This window comes from Somniosus microcephalus, chromosome 6, assembly GCF_052327205.1.
Source record: "Somniosus microcephalus isolate GS21.2 chromosome 6, FLI_Smic_1.0, whole genome shotgun sequence".
Classification (NCBI taxonomy): domain Eukaryota; kingdom Metazoa; phylum Chordata; class Chondrichthyes; order Squaliformes; family Somniosidae; genus Somniosus; species Somniosus microcephalus.
Window position 1 is genome coordinate 22,110,724 of NC_140992.1, and position 16,947 is coordinate 22,127,670.

The window sequence follows — 16,947 nt, forward strand, 5'->3', positions numbered from 1 at the left end:
GGACCCCGCCGGCCCCGACAACCGCCGACCCCCCCCCCCCCCCCGCCGACCCCGACTGACTTACGCTGAGCGTCAGCGTAAGTCGTGCGCACGACCCCCCGCCGACCCCACCCCCGCCGACCCACCTTCCGAAATCCGAAATTCTCCTTTATCCGAAACTCGGCTGGTCCCGAGGTTTTCAGATAAAGGATAGTCTACCTGTAGCATCCAAATTTGTGGGTCAGGGCATTTGCATAATTATTTACAGATCCAGGTGCAAACTTTGACAGGTGTAGGGAGCATACCAATTGGCGGAGCGGAAAATTGCACCCAAGTAAAATTGAAAGGGATGGGGACAATTAAAAGAAAGTGCCGCAATAACAGGACATAATTCTGAAAGTCTTTAGAAAGGAATCTCGGCACAGCAGCTAATACTGACCTGTATAATTTTGCTGTGTACAATTGCAGGTAGATGCCCTGATGCATTCCTTGATTGAGCTTCGAAAGCAGGACCCCACCATCAAGAGTTTAGTAGTCTCTCAGTTCACAGCCTTCCTTACTCTTATAGAAACTCCTCTCCGGTAGGTATAGACCTCGGGCGTTTACTTTTTTTTCCTCCTTGAACTATCAGCAGCCAGTGGGCGCATCGGTGTTTTTACAGTGTTGAGGCTAAGAAGCCGCGCACTGAAGGATAGACTGCTTAGCTATTCATGAACAGCGGGTGACGCAGCCTTAGTAAGTGCTTCTGAAATTGTTGCAAGAAATATTACAAACTGCAGAAAAGGAAATTAAAACCGTTGACGAGCTGGTTATGGACAAGGAAGATCATTCAGCCCATCTAGAAATAAAAAGCCTCCACTTCCCCAGACTGAGGGCGGGAGGGTGGGATGGGTGTCTTCCCTGCCCAGATGTCCATCCCTCATGTTGATCACTTTGTGAAGAGCTTCTCGATCTATGGGTTCCACTTCTTAAACACACGCACACCACACCAAAAGCAACTGAAATAAAGAAGTAAATTCTCATTCTGCAGCCCAAGGCAGAGTTTGTCTGCGGCCTTTGGTCCAATTAAGTGGTAGTTGGGTGCTCTTTCAGGTAGACATCCCGTGTATAATGCAGGTTTGCCTCTCATATGATGTTTCTGAAGACTTTAGTTGCTCTGAATATTGCAGCCTGAATTATTGTCACAGACGAGGTTGCAGAAATGGACTTCCTCTTAATTAAACGAGATTTTGTTACTGCTGTGTTTTATATAAAAAAATTTAAAAAAAATCTCCTAATTAAGTTTTATTTTTGGCTTTGGCGAGGACGTGAAATGTTTGAAGCTGACACTGCGTTAACGTTACAGCATTGCCTCAGAAGACACAGAGACTCGTCTTACAACCATCCGAGGTCTCCTGAGGCAAAAATCAGTCCCTGAAGTAAACCTGGAATGACAGCATTGGACATTGCAGGCTGCCATTTGGTTTGCCCAGAACCAAGTTAGTTTTCAGCCTGTCTGAGGTCATGATTGTGCTGATTGAACAACTGCAAAGTCTGTTTGTGTTGCAGCCTGCAATCTGAACACCAGCTCACAACGAATAAAACCAATTCAGAGTAGCATCTGACTTAACACACTTTAGGAATTCTTGCAGTGGAATTAGTTCCCCAATACAAGTGTTATAGGAGTATCGGTGATCCTACATTATTTGGCTGTCAGTGATTCTGGCAGACTTTATTGTGCTGAATCTGACCTGTTCATACCGTGGGGCAGATTCAGCAGCAACCGTGAACTGTAGAGTGCGAGATTCACTTGCACGCAATCTCTCCTTGGTCGTGAATGTGAATAACACGATGCGTGTCTACTAATCTTACCCACGTGCAGTTAGCGCAAAGTTTGTGACTTTCGGTCAGCCCATGCCCCTTCCCCAGTGTCAAGGGGAGAAGGCCCAATCGGGTAGCATTGCTTGGAATGCGTTGTTGGGCTGTAACTGGGCCCACTGCGGTCAAACCCACAAACGGTAGATCCAAAGTAAATGCCATCATTTGGATGCCAGTGGCAGTTTGGGTATCGAGTGAAAACCCTGTTGTAGGAGCTTGTTGGGAGTTGGGTTATTTATACTGCATTGCTCTTCTTGGGAAACGACCCTGTAGCACAAAAGGGTGCATAAATCGTTTGTTATAAATATTTTTTGTGTTTTTTTACCTGCTGCAGTTGTTGATGACGTTGTACCTTGTTTACGGATAGAATTGTATTTAATGAGGTCACGTTGGCGGCAGCTTGTTCACCAGGCTTCAGACTTGAGCCTTGGCCGGAGGTTGATGCACACCTCAAAAGGTGCCCTTTGTTGTCTTTGACCCGTGGCGTAACCGAGCGGATTTGGGTTACGTGTGCGATTCTGCTTTTCTTTTGTTCTTGTAGACAAGAAGGCTTCGCCTTTGCCCGTCTGGATGGCTCGATGCCACAGAAGCGGCGGATAAATGCCATCGAGTCCTTCCAGAGCAGCAAGCCGGGCTCCCCGACCATCATGCTGCTGTCGCTGAAAGCTGGCGGGGTTGGCTTGAATCTGACAGCGGCTTCTCGCGTGTTCCTCATGGACCCTGTGAGTAATGTGCCAGAAAACTTTGACCTGTTTAGTGCTAAGAATTTGTGTAGTCAACACCTGCACCCACCCCCTCCCCTGCCCTCCAACCTCCTTTTTATGGTTTTGAAGAGCCAGAGTATTGTTCTCTGCTCCTTTTCTAACTAAACATAAAATTAAACCAGTACGATAGCAAAATACTGCAGATGCTGGAAATCCGAAATAACAACAGAAAATGCTGGAAAAACTCAGCAGGCCAGGCAACATCCGTGGAGAGAGAAATAGAGTCAACGTTTCAGGTCTTGACAAAGGGTTTCGACCTGAAACGCTGACTCTGTTTCTCTCTCCGCGGATGTTGCCTGGCCTGCTGAGTTTTTCCAGCATTTTCTGTTGTTATAAAATTAAACCAGTGTTGTGTAACATTCCTCACCCATCTGGCTCTCCCTGAATTAGGAACTATATGCATTTCATTTTTTTTAAAACAACGCAAGCCACATTTAGTACCGTATTTCCCTAATTGATGAAACCGATAGGTGGCAATAAGGCTTGGCATCTTTCCTTGAGGTAGGTTTGGATGAAGGAGGCTCTTCAGCCTATTTTCATCCGTGCTTCCGGAATACAAACCCTGCCGTCTTTCAGTATATAGCTGTTCCCCCCCCGCCCAAGTGCAAAACCAAGGGCTACACGGTGCTAGCGATTGGGATCGTTGACTTGAGTCCCGAGGTAGATTTTTATCTGCAGTACCGGGGCTCAACAGGTTGGCCTGGCCGAACACCATCTCTCAAAATCGGACACGGGCTGCTCAAAGTGTTCCATTTAAAATGAACGGACAGAAAATGTTGTGAGCAGCTCATGCCTGGATTTGGAATGAGGGCCCCTGCCCCACCAAGATCTTGAGGCTCAGCGCTGAAGAGAAAAAACAACCCCTGTTTGTGTTCTGCTGCAGATTAGAATTCATTGTGGACCTCAGCAAGCTTATTGCTTCCACATCACAAGTCACAAAAGTAAGTGGGGGGAAAAATGGATGTATATAATAAATATAAGGCTTTTGTGTCCATTTGACATTCCATAATCTTCTAGACAGCCCACTCGGGGAGCCCCTCACTGAGATAAAAAGATTGCTGTGTGTAAAACCATTGCAAGAACTAGTGGTCCTACTGATATACCTATCAATTCATCCAATGAAAAGCGACGAGTTAAGACAGTAACTATAGGTTTTTATTGGCTAAATAACAGAGCCCACCCTCGTGGGTGATCGGATCCAACAAGGAGGAATACCAGCCAGTCGACCACCTTTATACCTGGGCAAGTAGGTGGAGCCATGGGCGGAGTCAGCAGTGGTCAGCCCAGGTATAACAGCGTGACAAGAGGCGACCTCGTGTAGTGATACACTATGGTTATCACTGTTTACACTGTTGTAACGATAGTGAACGATAAAAGTGGTTTACCACATTCACCCCTTGTTTAGATTTGAGTCCGGCGGGGTGAAGTGTACTACCAGTTCGGGTATGTCAGTCTGTCCGGAGGCCTCGTAAGCCTTTCCGATCGTCGCAGCAGCGGCGGCGGTGATGCAGTATCCGATGTTAATGCTGGTGTCTGCGTGGTCGGCGAAGGCTCGTGGGGTTCCGGCATGCCGTCTACCTGGGCTGGATTTGGGGGGGTGGTGGGGGGGTAACGGTGGTGTCTCAGGGATGCCCGAGGGTGCGAGGTCTCGTAAGGAGACTGTGTCCGCCCGCCCGTCTGGGTATGCCACATAGGCGTACCGGGGGTTGGCGTGCAGGAGGTCCACCCTCTCGACCAGGGGGTCCGTTTTATGGGCCCTCGCGTGCTTTCGCAGCAAGACGGGCCCCGGAGAGGTCAGCCAAGTTGGTAGCGTGGTTCCCGTAGTCGACTTCCTGGGGAAAACAAACATTCGTTCATGGGGGGTGGCGTTAATGGCAGTGCAAAGCAGTGACCGGATGGAATGCAGCGCTGCCGGGAGGACTTCCTGCCAGCGAGAGGTTGGGAGGCCCTTGGACTTTAAGGCTAAGAGAACGGCCTTCCAGACAGTCGCGTTCTCTCTTTCCACCTGGCCGTTCCCTCGGGGGTTGTAGCTGGTGATCCTGCTTGCAGCAATACCTCTCGCTAGTAGGAACTGGCGAAGTTCCTCGCTCATGAAGGAGGAGCCCCGGTCGCTATGTATATAGTTCGGGAACCCGAACACGGCGAAGAGGTCGTTCAGGCATTTGATGACCGTGGTACTGGTCATGTCTGGGCAGGGGAAGGCAAAGGGGAAACTGGAGTACTCGTCAATGATGTTGAGGAAGTACACATTACGGTCAGAGGACGGGAGGGGCCCCTTAAAATCGATGCTCAAGCGCTCGAAGGGGCGGGTGGCCTTGATCAGGCTTGCTCTGTCCGGCCTAAAGAAATGCGGTTTGCATTCGGCACAGGTTTGGCAGTTCCTGGTCATGGTCCTGACCTCCTCGATGGAGTAGGGCAGGTTGCGGGCCTTAATGAAGTGGTAAAGTCTGGTGACTCTGGGGTGGCAGAGGTCGTTGTGGAGGGTCTGCAGTCTATCAATTTGCGCGTTGGCGCATGTACTTCGTGATAGAGCATCTGGGGGTTCATTCAGTTTACCAGGCCGGTACAAGATCTCATAATCATAGGTGGAGAGCTCGATTCTCCACCTCAAGATCTTGTCGTTCTTGATTTTGCCCCTCAGCTTGTTATTAAACATAAAAGCGACCGAACGCTGGTCGGTGAGGAGGGTAAATCGTTTGCCTGCCAGGTAATGCCTCCAGCGTCGTACAGCCTCCACGATCGCCTGGCCCTCCTTCTCGACCGAGGAGTGTCAGATCTCAGGGCCCTGGAGGGTCCTTGAGAAGAAGGCCACCGGTCTCCCCTCCTGGTTAAGGGTTGCGGCTAGGGCGAAGTCGGATACATCGCTCTCCACTTGGAAAGGGATAGACTCATCCACCGCGTGCATTGTGGCCTTAGCAATGTCTCCCTTAATGAGGGAGAAGGCTGCGCACACTTCTGCCGTCAGGGGGAAGGAGGCGGACTTCATGAGGGGTCTGGCTTTGTCCGCATAATTCGGCACCCATTGGGCATAGTAGGCGAAGAGCCCCAGGGCCCTCTTCAGCGCCTTTGGACAGTGGGGGAGGGGAAGCTCCATGAGGGGGCGCATTCTTTCGGGGTCGGGGCCGATGACTCCATTCTCTACTACGCAGCCGAGGATGGCAAGGCGCGAGGTGTTAAACACACATTTCTCCTTATTGTAGGTGAGGTTCAGCCGTTGGGCCGTACGGAGGAATCTCTCCAGATTAACATCATGGTCCTGCCGGTCGTGGCCGCAGATGGTGACGTTATCTAGATAGGGGAACGTGGCTTGCAGCCCGTTCTGGTCAACCATCCGGTCCATCTCCCTTTGGAAGACCGAAACCCCGTTGGTGACGCCGAAGGGAACCCTAAGGAAGTGGTAGAGGCGGCCATTCGCCTCGAAGGCGGTATACTGGCGGTCCTCAGGGCGGATAGGGAGTTGGTGGTAGGCCGACTTAAGGTTGATGGTAGAGAATACTCGGTACTGTGCAATCTGATTGACCATATCAGATATGCGGGGAAGGGGGTATGCGTCCAGCTGGGTGTACCGGTTTATGGTTTGGCTGTAGTCGATGACTAGGCGGTTTTTATTGCCGGTCTTAACGACTACGACCTGGGCACGCCAGGGGCTGTTGCTCCTCTCGATGATGCCCTCTTTCAGGAGACACTGCACCTCAGAGCTAATAAAAGCTCTGTCCCCGGCGCTGTACCGCCCGCTCTTGGTAGCGACGGGTTTACAGTCGCGGGTGAGGTTGGCGAACAGGGAGGGGGGCGGAACCCTGAGGGTGGATAGGCCGCAGGTGGTACGCGGTGGGCGGTTTAAAGGCTGTTGGTTGTCGACTGTGAGTGGGGGGAGGGGTCCACCGTATGCCAAAGTGACACTTTGAAGGTGGGATTGGAAATCCAGCCCTAGTAGGACGGCAGCGCAGAGTTGGGGCAGGACGAGAAGTTTAAAATTTTTATACTCCGTGCCCCTAACCGACAGGGTCACAACACAGTATCCGCTGATGTCTGTTGAATGGGACCTCGACGCCATCGAGATCCGGTTGCGCGTTGGCTGGACAGTGAGGGAGTAGTGGCTCACCGTGTCTGGATGGATGAAACTCTCCGTGCTTCCGCTGTCGAACAGGCAGGTCGTGGCGTGGCCGTTTACTTTGATGTCCATCATGGACTTGGACAGGTGATGCGGGCGAGCTTGGTCCAGTGTGACGGAGGCTAGTGTATGGCTGAGCGAGCTGCTGTAGTCTGCGGGTGAGGCTGTGGTCGGGTCTGGAGACAAGGTGGCGGTCGAGTGTGGTGAACAAAATGGCGGTGCCCACGACGTTGCATAAAATGGCGGAGAAGATGGCCGCCCCCACAACTCACATGAGGCACTGCCGGTGTCGGTGGCCTTGATCAAAGATGGCCGCCCCCACAACTCACACGAGGGGATACTGGCATCTGTGGCCTTGATGAAAGATGGCCGCCCCACAACTCGCATGAGGCACTGCTGGCGTCTGTGGCTTTCCCCCTGCAGGCCTTCGCGAAGTGGCCTTTCTTGTGGCAGTCGGAGCAGGTCGCGTTTCTTGCAGGGCAGCGCGCCCTCGGGTGTTTCGCCTGGCCACAGAAAAAGCAGCCGGCGGCCCGATCGCGGGGCTCCGATGTCGCAGCCGGTACCGGGGGTGGCGGTCCCGATCGGGTCCGGGACGCCGACGCTGAGGTAGGTCCCAGAGGCGGCGGTGCGAGGGGTATTGCGGTCGGGGTCGGGCCCGAGTCCCAGGGTCGCGCAGCACAGTACCTGGAATACGCCTCGAGATGCCGATGGGCCACTTCCAGAGAGCGAGCGAGGGCTGCAGCTGTGTTCAGGTCGAGGTCCTTTGATTCGAGCAGTCTTTGCCGTGAGTAGTCAGACCGAAGGCCTTTCACGAAGGCATCGCGGATATTCTCTTCAGTATTTTCTGCAGCCGTTACAGCTTTAAAGTCACAGTCCCTGCCGAGTGTTTGTAGCGCCCGTAAAAATTCATCTACAGACTCTCCTGGCTGTTGCGGGCGGGATCTTAGGAGATGTCTGGCATACATAGAATTTACCGGGCTCCGGTACTGCTCTTTCAGCAGGTTGAGGGCGGCCTCGTATGTAGTAAGGTCCTGGATGAGTGCAAATACTTTAGGGCTCACTTGGGCGGTCAGAACTCTTAGTTTGGATCTCTGAGGCATGCCGGATTCTCCCAGGTAGGATTCGAAACAGCTCAGCCAGTGTTTGAAGTCGAGGGCTGAGTTTGCTGCCTGTGGATTTAGATCCAGGTACGGCGGTCGGAGGGCTCGCAGCCAGGCCGGCTGCTGTGGCTCTTGTAGCTGGGCGTCTGACTGGTCATTTGGCTGCTCCGTTAAAGACATTTCAAAATTTAGCCAATAAAATTGATATACCTATCAATTCATCCAATGAAAAGCGACGAGTTAAGACAGTAACTATAGGTTTTTATTGGCTAAATAACAGAGCCCACCCTCGTGAGTGATCGGATCCAACAAGGAGGAATACCAGCCAGTCGACCACCTTTATACCTGGGCAAGTAGGTGGAGCCATGGGCGGAGTCAGCAGTGGTCAGCCCAGGTATAATAGCGTGACAAGAGGCGACCTCGTGTAGTGATACAACAGTGTAAACAGTGATAACCATAGTGTAACGATAGTGAACGATAAAAGTGGTTTACCACACCTACCTTTACCATGACTCAACCCATCAGCGCACCAGACCAAAACAGGTATAACTTCACAATAGACGTAGAGCAGTTATTAAGTAAGGACATAGTTGAGGATTTGAAAAGACCCTATTGATCCATCTGGCTCATCTTAAAGTTCAAAAAATTCCATCTATGCTTTTATTTCTTGTATCTCTCATCACTTCTTCCACCCAAAAAACCAACCTTGGCTCCCTCTTGAATTTGCCTCCTATTGACCTCCGTTGTCTCCTTGGGCAGTGCGTCCCGTGTATTCAGCACTTGGTGAGGCGGCGCAGGCAACCGAGTGAGAGGATTGAGGCTGGAGATATTCCCGGCGACTGTGTTTTGGGCCTCCAGTCAAACAAAGTACTCTTAGGGATATGGGGTCAAAGAAACAGTCTGCCAGAAAAGAAGATGCATTGAGAGAAGAGAAAAATAGCCTGGATAACTTCCAGGAATGAAAGATGAAGAAATGAGAACAAAGTATTGTCACCTAGGAAGCCAATTACAAACGTATGAAAAAAGGAGGAAAAAAGCCTGTCCTGGCATAATGTAAGTTACACACCCCATCTCTGGCCGCAGTCATGCAATCTCCTGCGAGAGGCAAAACATTTTTAGTTGGGGGGGGGGGGAGGGGGGGGAACAAATCTGGGAAATTCCTCTGGCCCCCCCAAAGGTGATCAAGAAAACTCCAGGAGATCATGGTGACTAGTGACCCGTGACACATTCCCCAGTGACTCCCCTGTCTTCTGGATGCACTTATGTAGGCCACTGGCAAGAACTCATCCAGGTCCCATTTCAAGTGCTTGCCGCAAATCTGCACTCCTTGTATGTGCCGGCAATGTATTCCAGAGGTCATCGACTCTCGGCGAAAAGTAGTGCCTCCTACCACCTTAACCTAGTTCTATACTTTCGTAACTTATATCCGTGTGCCCGATCCTCCCTAATATCTCGCTCAAATAGCCTATCCACCTGGACTGAGTCTAATCCTTTCATTATTTTAAAGATCGCAACCATATCTCCTCAACATCTACACTTTTTCCAAAGTAAAAAGCTCAAGCTCTCCAAGTCTGCCTTGGTAACTAAAGGCCCTTAAACCAGGTATCAAACTAGTGGCCCTCATCTGAACCTTTTTCAGAGCCTCCATATTCCCCCACCATATAAGGGAAACTGAGCTGGACGCCATGTTTTCGGTGCAGCCTGGCCAAGTATAAGGCAAGGATAGTACTTCATGTTTTGTATTTAATTGTTCTAGCAATACACCACAACATCCTAATCACTTTCACAATAGCCTTGTGACATTGAATCAGGCACTAAAACCCCCAAGATCCTTCTCCTGCTTAGCAGCCTTGAGCATGCAGCCCTGCGTGGTTTATACATGCTTGAAGTTGCCCCAAATATTTCTCTGTTAAAAGACGTCTGTGAAACACGGGCCCATTCTCCCATTGCGCCTAGATCTGCCTGCAATCTTTATATAATTTAACGTCCTAACTCCCACACGTGTCTTTGCCATCCGTAAAACTTGCTGCTGGTTCTCCTGACTCTCTCATCCAGATCATCAATGAAAGGTGGTGCTTGATGCTGCTTATCCTTGTTGGTTAACAAGTCTCTGATTTCTATTCTGTAAACAAAATCACAGACATTATTTCAAAGATAGGGAAAACCGATGTAGTTTGCAGCCCCACTCACTCCGTACCCAAGTGTCTGGTTACAAAATGATGTTGGAGTCAGTCAGATAGACAGGAAATCCTCTTCACACAAAAAAAAACTTTGGATAAAACTTGTAAAGCCGGGGGAAAGGCCTGCGTTCCGTAGCTCGGGCTTGTAATAACGGTGTCACTCCAGCTGTACTGTAATTTGTCTTTGTATCCCAGGCCTGGAACCCTGCCGCAGAGGACCAGTGCTTTGACAGATGCCACAGGCTGGGTCAGACCAGGGACGTTGTTATCACCAAGGTAAGTTATTAGCACACTTCAGATAAGAAAATAAATACAGGAAACTTTGTGCTATCCGGCACCCACGGGACCGAGCTGCTGCCGTTGCCTCAAAACTGCCGTACTCTCCAGAGTTAATGTTGAGAGATACGGAGATTCTTATCTCCGTATTTGACAACAAACACTGTTGCTTAGCAACAGCTTCTAAACACTCGGGTGTGGCCCTAAAGCTCTGTAGCTGAAGCTGTTGCTGTAGCTACAGACCTTGCACAGCTTGACTGTTCAAACAAAGCAACAAAAAAAAACAAACAAAAAGAATAAAAAACGGCTGCTGATTTTTGCCGGTGGCTCCAGATTGCCGGATAGCTCGCCTCCGGATAGCACAAAGTTTCCTGTATTGACAAACCGCTTATTTTAACTGCGTAGTATCGGACTGCACTGTACCAAAAACAGACACTGAGATCTACACTAGTGTCGACTGCACAATCCAGTCCTGTGGATCCTCATAGAATACATTTCATGTCTGTTTATCTCTCTTGTGCCATTTTTGTCTTTTTAAAGCGCTTTGGGACGTCCTGAGGTTGTGAAAGGCGTTGTATAAATTCAAGCTCTCTTGTACATTCAGCCTAATTTTGTTCAAATCTTTTTTCAAGCTATTTGTCTTGGTTTTTTAAAATGGCAGCTGATTGGCTGGCTCAGTAACCCATCCCCACAAATGCATTTTAAATTTTCTCTGAAAAATCCTTTAGCATTTACTCGTCCACCCGCTCCCTCTGGTCGGCCCACCCCGCTGTTTTATTTATCTCTCAAAATCTTTTCTGCCCCATTTTTATTTTTATAAAATCCATTTTCCACTGCTAATCGGAAGTCTCAGTGCCTGATCCAAGACAGCCGCTGAGAGGCAGAAGAGTAAGAGATATAATGAAAGAGAGAAAGAAAACCGCGAGGAGTAGGGAATGTAGGAGAGAGGCAAAGTGAGAGATTGTGTGAGACACAAAGAAAAATATGACAAATGGAGAGTTGGTGACAATGAGAGAACGTATTGAGCGGCACGTGGAGGGATAGAGGAAGATTGCAAGACAAGCAGAGGGAGACGAAGAATCAGAAAATGGAGATGAGGAAAAAGAGACAATTTCTCCTTAGAGCAGAGAAGGCTAAGTGGAGATTTGATAAAGGTTTTTAAATCATTAAGTGTTTAGATAGGGTAAAAAAGGGAAACTGTTTCCAATGACTGAAGGGTCAATAACCAGAGGGCACAGATTTAATGTGTTTGACAAAAGAACCAAAGCCGACATGAGGAAAAACCTTTTTACACAAGTGGTTAGGATTGGGAATGCACTCCCTGATAGGGCGGTGGATACAGAGTCAATAGTAACCTTCAAAAGGGAATTGGGTAAATACTTGAAGGAGAAACAATTGCAGGGATATGGGGAAAGAGCGGGGGAGTGGGACTAACTGGACTGCTCTGCGAAAGAGTCGGTGTAGACTCGATGGGCCGAATGGCCTCCTGTGCTGTACCATTCTATGATTTTTATATATTTTTTAAAAAACTGAGTAATGCATGAGAGACCAACTTTCTTCCAATCTTTTTTTAAAAATAAATAAAATACCTTGCACGTGAAGGACTCACTTGTTTGAGCAGAGTTAGATTCAAGCTACATTACCCTTTGCTGGTTTATCTTTACACAGACTGCCTCGGGTCTTGAACTTGCAAATGTTTCACAGAAATGTCTTGTCCATAAAAAAATCAAGAGGAGAAAGTTAACAATTAAACATTATCACAAACCAAACACATACGTGCCTGATGCAGTAAACCACTCCCAAATCTAGCCAACACGATTGGCCTGCGGCTTTATCCCTTGGTTATGTCGCCAGGTTCATTTGTACTTGGAACAGTCGCGCTCCTCCTTGGCGGCAAAACGTTCACATTTTCACGCAAGTCACTCAGATTTTCCTGTGTATGGGGGCTGTTTCCTTATCAAAATAGATACAGCACCATAGCTGATTGCTTTGTGCGTGTCTGTCTGTGTGTGTCTATTCTCTGTCTGTGTGTGTCTATTCTCTGATGAGCAAACTCTCCCAGTGACTTGTTCCAACGTAAAAGGTGCCTTTTATATTGAAGTGCAGTCAACTTATGGTTCTCCTGCCATCTGCAAGCACTCCTAAGTATCAAAGAGCAAACCTGCCAGGGGCCAACGACATCTTCGATCCATGAAATTATGGATCAACAAGTCTGCCACCTTATGATCGCCTCCAAACCTCGTCACCTCTTTCTCTCTTCCTTGAAGTCGCTCCGTAAAACCTACTTCTTTGACCAAGCGTTCGGTCGCCTGTGTTAATACGTGGCTCGGTGGTCAAATTTTGTCTGACAACACTCCTGTGAAGCGCCCCGGGACGTTTTAATTATGTTAAAGGCGCTATATAAATGTAAGTTGTTGTCGTGTCCTTTAAGCACAGCGAGCAGGGCTACACTGCTCTACAGCCGGGTATCCGTGTTGTGCAGTGACACTCAGCTGGCTGGCAAGGAGCTGCACCCAGCGACAACAAATCTGAAAGGGTGGGGGTGGGGGTAGTAGAACAGTGCCAAAACCAGAAGATGCAAAAAAAAAAGTGAATCTTTAAGCACCTGTAGATTTAACTACTCTCTCGCAGACTAACTGGGTGGGAGAGCAGATTATTTATTTGATCTTGCTTGACACTCCCATGGCTTGGAGTTTAAATTCTATATTCTGTTGAGGTTGATGCTGCCACTTTGTGGTTTACAGCAGTTTTGTCAGCGTCCAATAAATCTCGCCTTGTGTGTATGTTTGCAGTTCATTGTGAAGAACTCGGTGGAGGAAAATATGATCAAGATTCAGAACAAGAAGCGAGAACTTGCTGCGGGGGCCTTTGGAGCCAAAAGACAGCGAGAGATGAAGCAGAGCCGGATGGAAGAGATCAAGATTCTGATCGACATGTAACTCTCATTTCTGCTGTTTAATCCATTGTTTTTTTTTTCCTTTAACCCCCTCCCAGAAACCTGAGCCCTTGAAATTTAAAGCTTTTAGACTACAGAAGTTCTGTAATGGGGCAGAAAAATGAAACCTAATTTGCAAGCTGAAAACAAATTCGTGTTAGAAGGTATCTTTAATGCGAAATGTTTGTTGAATTCCATCAATCAGAATCTAGAAAGCAAATTGTCAGTGTAATATATGCGCCAGTTATTGTCTTCAGGTGTAGGGAACGCTGCAGTCAGAAGTGCCGTCCCTCAGATGAGATGTTAAAACGCAACTCAATTTGCTCGTTTCCAATGGTCAGGTAGACATTAAAGATCCCGTGGTAAAACTCGAAGAAAATCGGGGCGTTCTGCCAGTGTTCTGACTAATGTTTCTCCCTCAGCCAACACCAGCAAAATCAGATTAGCTGGTTTTTCATCTCATTGTTATTTGTGGGGTGTTTCTGTGTGACTGCTGTGTTTGCCTGAATAACCATTGCTGTATTCCAGAATTCACTATGTGAAGGGGATTGAGATATTTTTGAGATGTGATGAGATCCTATGTAAAGGCAAGTTTTTTTTTTTTTTTTTTTTTTTTTTTAAATCATCCCTACTCTTCTACAATGCTAAGGACTTTTTAAATCTTAAACTTGATCATACTCGTCCAGTTTCATTGTTTAATTTTTTCTTTTTATGAAGAATAGAGAATCATCGGAACTTGGTTTCCATAAGGTCTCACTGCACAGTCCTTGTGGAGACTCAGGTGCTGTCTTCTTATTGAGGACACCCTCCACTGTGGCACCACCACCACCATACTAAATACAAGTTGTTGTTGTTTAAATTAAGAACAGATCGAGCAACTCAAAACTGGGCATTCATGAGGCGTTGTTGTATTTCACCACAATCAATAACTTCATGGCCCAGCATATCACTCACTGACTCCATTACCAAGCCAGATTACCAATGCTGGTTCGATCAAGGAGTGTAGAAGAGCAGCATCAAGCTTACCTGAAAATGAGGTGCCAACCTGGTAAAGCTACAACGCAGGACTACATGCCTGCTGAACAGTGGAAGCAGCATGGTATAGACAGAACTAACCAACGGATCGGGTCAAAGCTCTGCAGTCCTGCCACATCTAGTCGGAAATGGTGGTGGACAATTAAGCAACTAACGGGGGGGGAGGAGGAGGCTCCATGAACATACTGGCAGAGTCCAGCACGCAAGTGTGAAAGATAAGGCTGACGTGCTCGCAACCATCTTCAGCCAGCAGGGCCGAGTGGATGATCCTTCTGTGCTTCCTCCTGAGGTTCCCACCATCACAGATGCCAGCCATCAGCCAATTTGATTCACTCCACATAATATCAAGAAAAGGCTGAGTACACTAGCTACAGCAAAGGCTACGGGCCCCGACAACATCCCAGTCGTATTGCTGAAACCTGAACTAGACAGGCCTTTAGCCAACCTTTTCCAGTACAGCTACAACAGTGGCATCTAATTGAAAATGTGAAAAATTGCCCAGGTATGTCTTGTTCACAAAAAGCAGGACAAATCCAACCTTGGCAACTACTATACTATCCAGAAACTCAACTGGACCAGCCACATAAATGCCATGGCTATTAGAACAGGTCAGAAGCTGGGTATTCTGCGACGAGTGGCTCACCACCTGACTACCCAACATGCTAATAGCACCTACAAGGCACAAGTCAGGAATATGATTGCATGCTCGCTACTTGCTTGGATGGGTGCAGCTGCATAAAACACTCCAGCTCGACACCATCCAGCACAAAGTAATCTCCTTGCTTGACACTCTATCCACCAGCTTAAACATCCACTTACCGTAGCTGCAGTGTGTACTATCTACAGGATCCACTGCAGCAAGTTGTCAAGGCTTCCTCGGCAGCACCTCTCAAACGTACAACCTTCACCCCATAGAAGGACAAGGGCAGCAGGTGCATGGGATACAGTTGCCTCCAAGTGACACAGCTGTTCCTTCATCGTCACTGGGTCAAAATCCTCAAACTCCCCACTTAACACCATTGTTGGGAGTACCTTCACCAGATGGACTGCAGCGGTTCAAGAACAAGACTCCGCACACCACCTCAAGGAAAACTAAGGATGGGCAATAAATGCTGACCCTGTCAGCAATCGCCTATCCCAAGAATGAAATTTAAAAAAAATGAATAATGACAATGAGTGCTATGAGGATAGCACAAACTACAGAATGATGCATCAAGCATACATTGGATCAGTAACATCCTCGGCTAGAGGCTGACCATTCGTACTCAGTAAGATGGATGAAGAATACTAACGTGACCACTAGAATTAGGCCTGGGCTGATGTGCCAAGTGCATTTGGTGAGCTCCCAAGAGTCTTGGTGCATTTTACTCCCACTGGAAACCACTTCAGAGTTTAAAAAATATGTATGAAGCTATTATCATGCAGAAGGTTTGAACAGCGTAAAAGACCGTAACACTATCTGGAAGCTGTGAGAACAGCGTGAAGAGTTCACTCTTTAGTTGAAAGGTAGTGTTGCAATCGTGGTCCCTGAAGCATCGTGATCAGACAGCCCCTACCCACCAGCTGCCGTGTAATCCCCCAGGAGAGGCAAAAAAAACAGTAGTCATTGATTCTAAATTAGGAAAAGAAAATAGCTTGTGTGTGTCAATACTGGTCATCATGGGTTCAAGCCCAATACATGACTTGAGAACATAATCCAGGCTGACCGTGCAGTAGTATGCTACATTGTTGGAGTTACCGTCCTTCTGATGAGAGATTGTGTTCTCTGAATTAAAGCTCTATTTTGTTGTGTGTTACTTGCCTCTGCATCTGTTCGGGCTTCCCACCCCTTTTGTAATGGCTGTGGCGTGATACCAGAGCAAGGCTTTGTATTGAAAGGGGTCTGGGAGAAAACTTTGCGTGGCTCCTGTGTGGCATCAAGCCCTCGAGCTGGTGCCCTTGCTGTTTTCAGCCTGTTTGGATAACGGTCTATTCATTCGGTTTTGGGGGTTGAACTTAGAACTTAAAATTTTATCCACTCGAGCACAGATGGAACTACCTTAAAATATTGGTTGAAAGTAAATTTATTGGTTGACAATCTTTTTAAATTCCTATTCTTGGATCCTCCTCTATCTTCAACCTGAACTACAGCCTCACTGGAAACCTGCAGTAACTGCCATACCTTGATTGCCTGGCAAGTTTGATGGGGTACCTCACTTCTATATGATAGTGCCGTATAATTGAAGGCCATTAACAACAACATGAATTTATATAGCACCCTTAATGTAGTAAAACTCCCAAGGCGCTTCAGAGGAGCGTTATCAAACAAAAATTGACACCAAGCCACATAAAAAGATATTAGGACAGGTCAAAAAGGTAGGTTTTAAGGAGCATTTTTAGAGAAAGGCGGACAGGTTTATGGTGGGAATTCCAGAGCTTGGGGTCTAGGCAGCTGAAGGCACGGCTGCTAATGCTGGAGCGATTCCAGTAGGATGTGCAAGAAGCCAGAATTGGAGGAGCGCAGTGATCTCTGAGGTTAGTGATAGGGAGGGGGCAAGGCCATCGAGGGACTTGAACCCTAGGATGAGAATTTTAAATTTGAGGTGTTGCTGAACCGGGAGCCAATGTTGGTCAGCAAGTACAGGGCTGATGGTGCGAGTTAGGATGAGCTCAAGGTTATGGAGGGTGGTAGATGGGTGGCCAGCCAGGAGAACAGTGGAATAGTTGAGTC

General features: G+C 48.0%; 1 protein-coding gene across 1 annotated transcript in view; it reads left to right on the forward strand.

The window, feature by feature from the left end:
* Positions 1 to 16,033, forward strand: part of hltf (helicase-like transcription factor) — a 94,076-nt gene extending 78,043 nt beyond the window's left edge. The window contains exons 22-25 of the mRNA XM_085989839.1: positions 448 to 560; positions 2,378 to 2,558; positions 10,187 to 10,267; positions 13,060 to 16,033. Of these exons, the coding sequence (XP_085845965.1) occupies positions 448 to 560; positions 2,378 to 2,558; positions 10,187 to 10,267; positions 13,060 to 13,206 (522 nt within the window). The 3' untranslated portion in view covers positions 13,207 to 16,033. The remainder of the gene's footprint in view (positions 1 to 447; positions 561 to 2,377; positions 2,559 to 10,186; positions 10,268 to 13,059) is intronic.
* Positions 16,034 to 16,947: the final 914 nt, after the last annotated feature.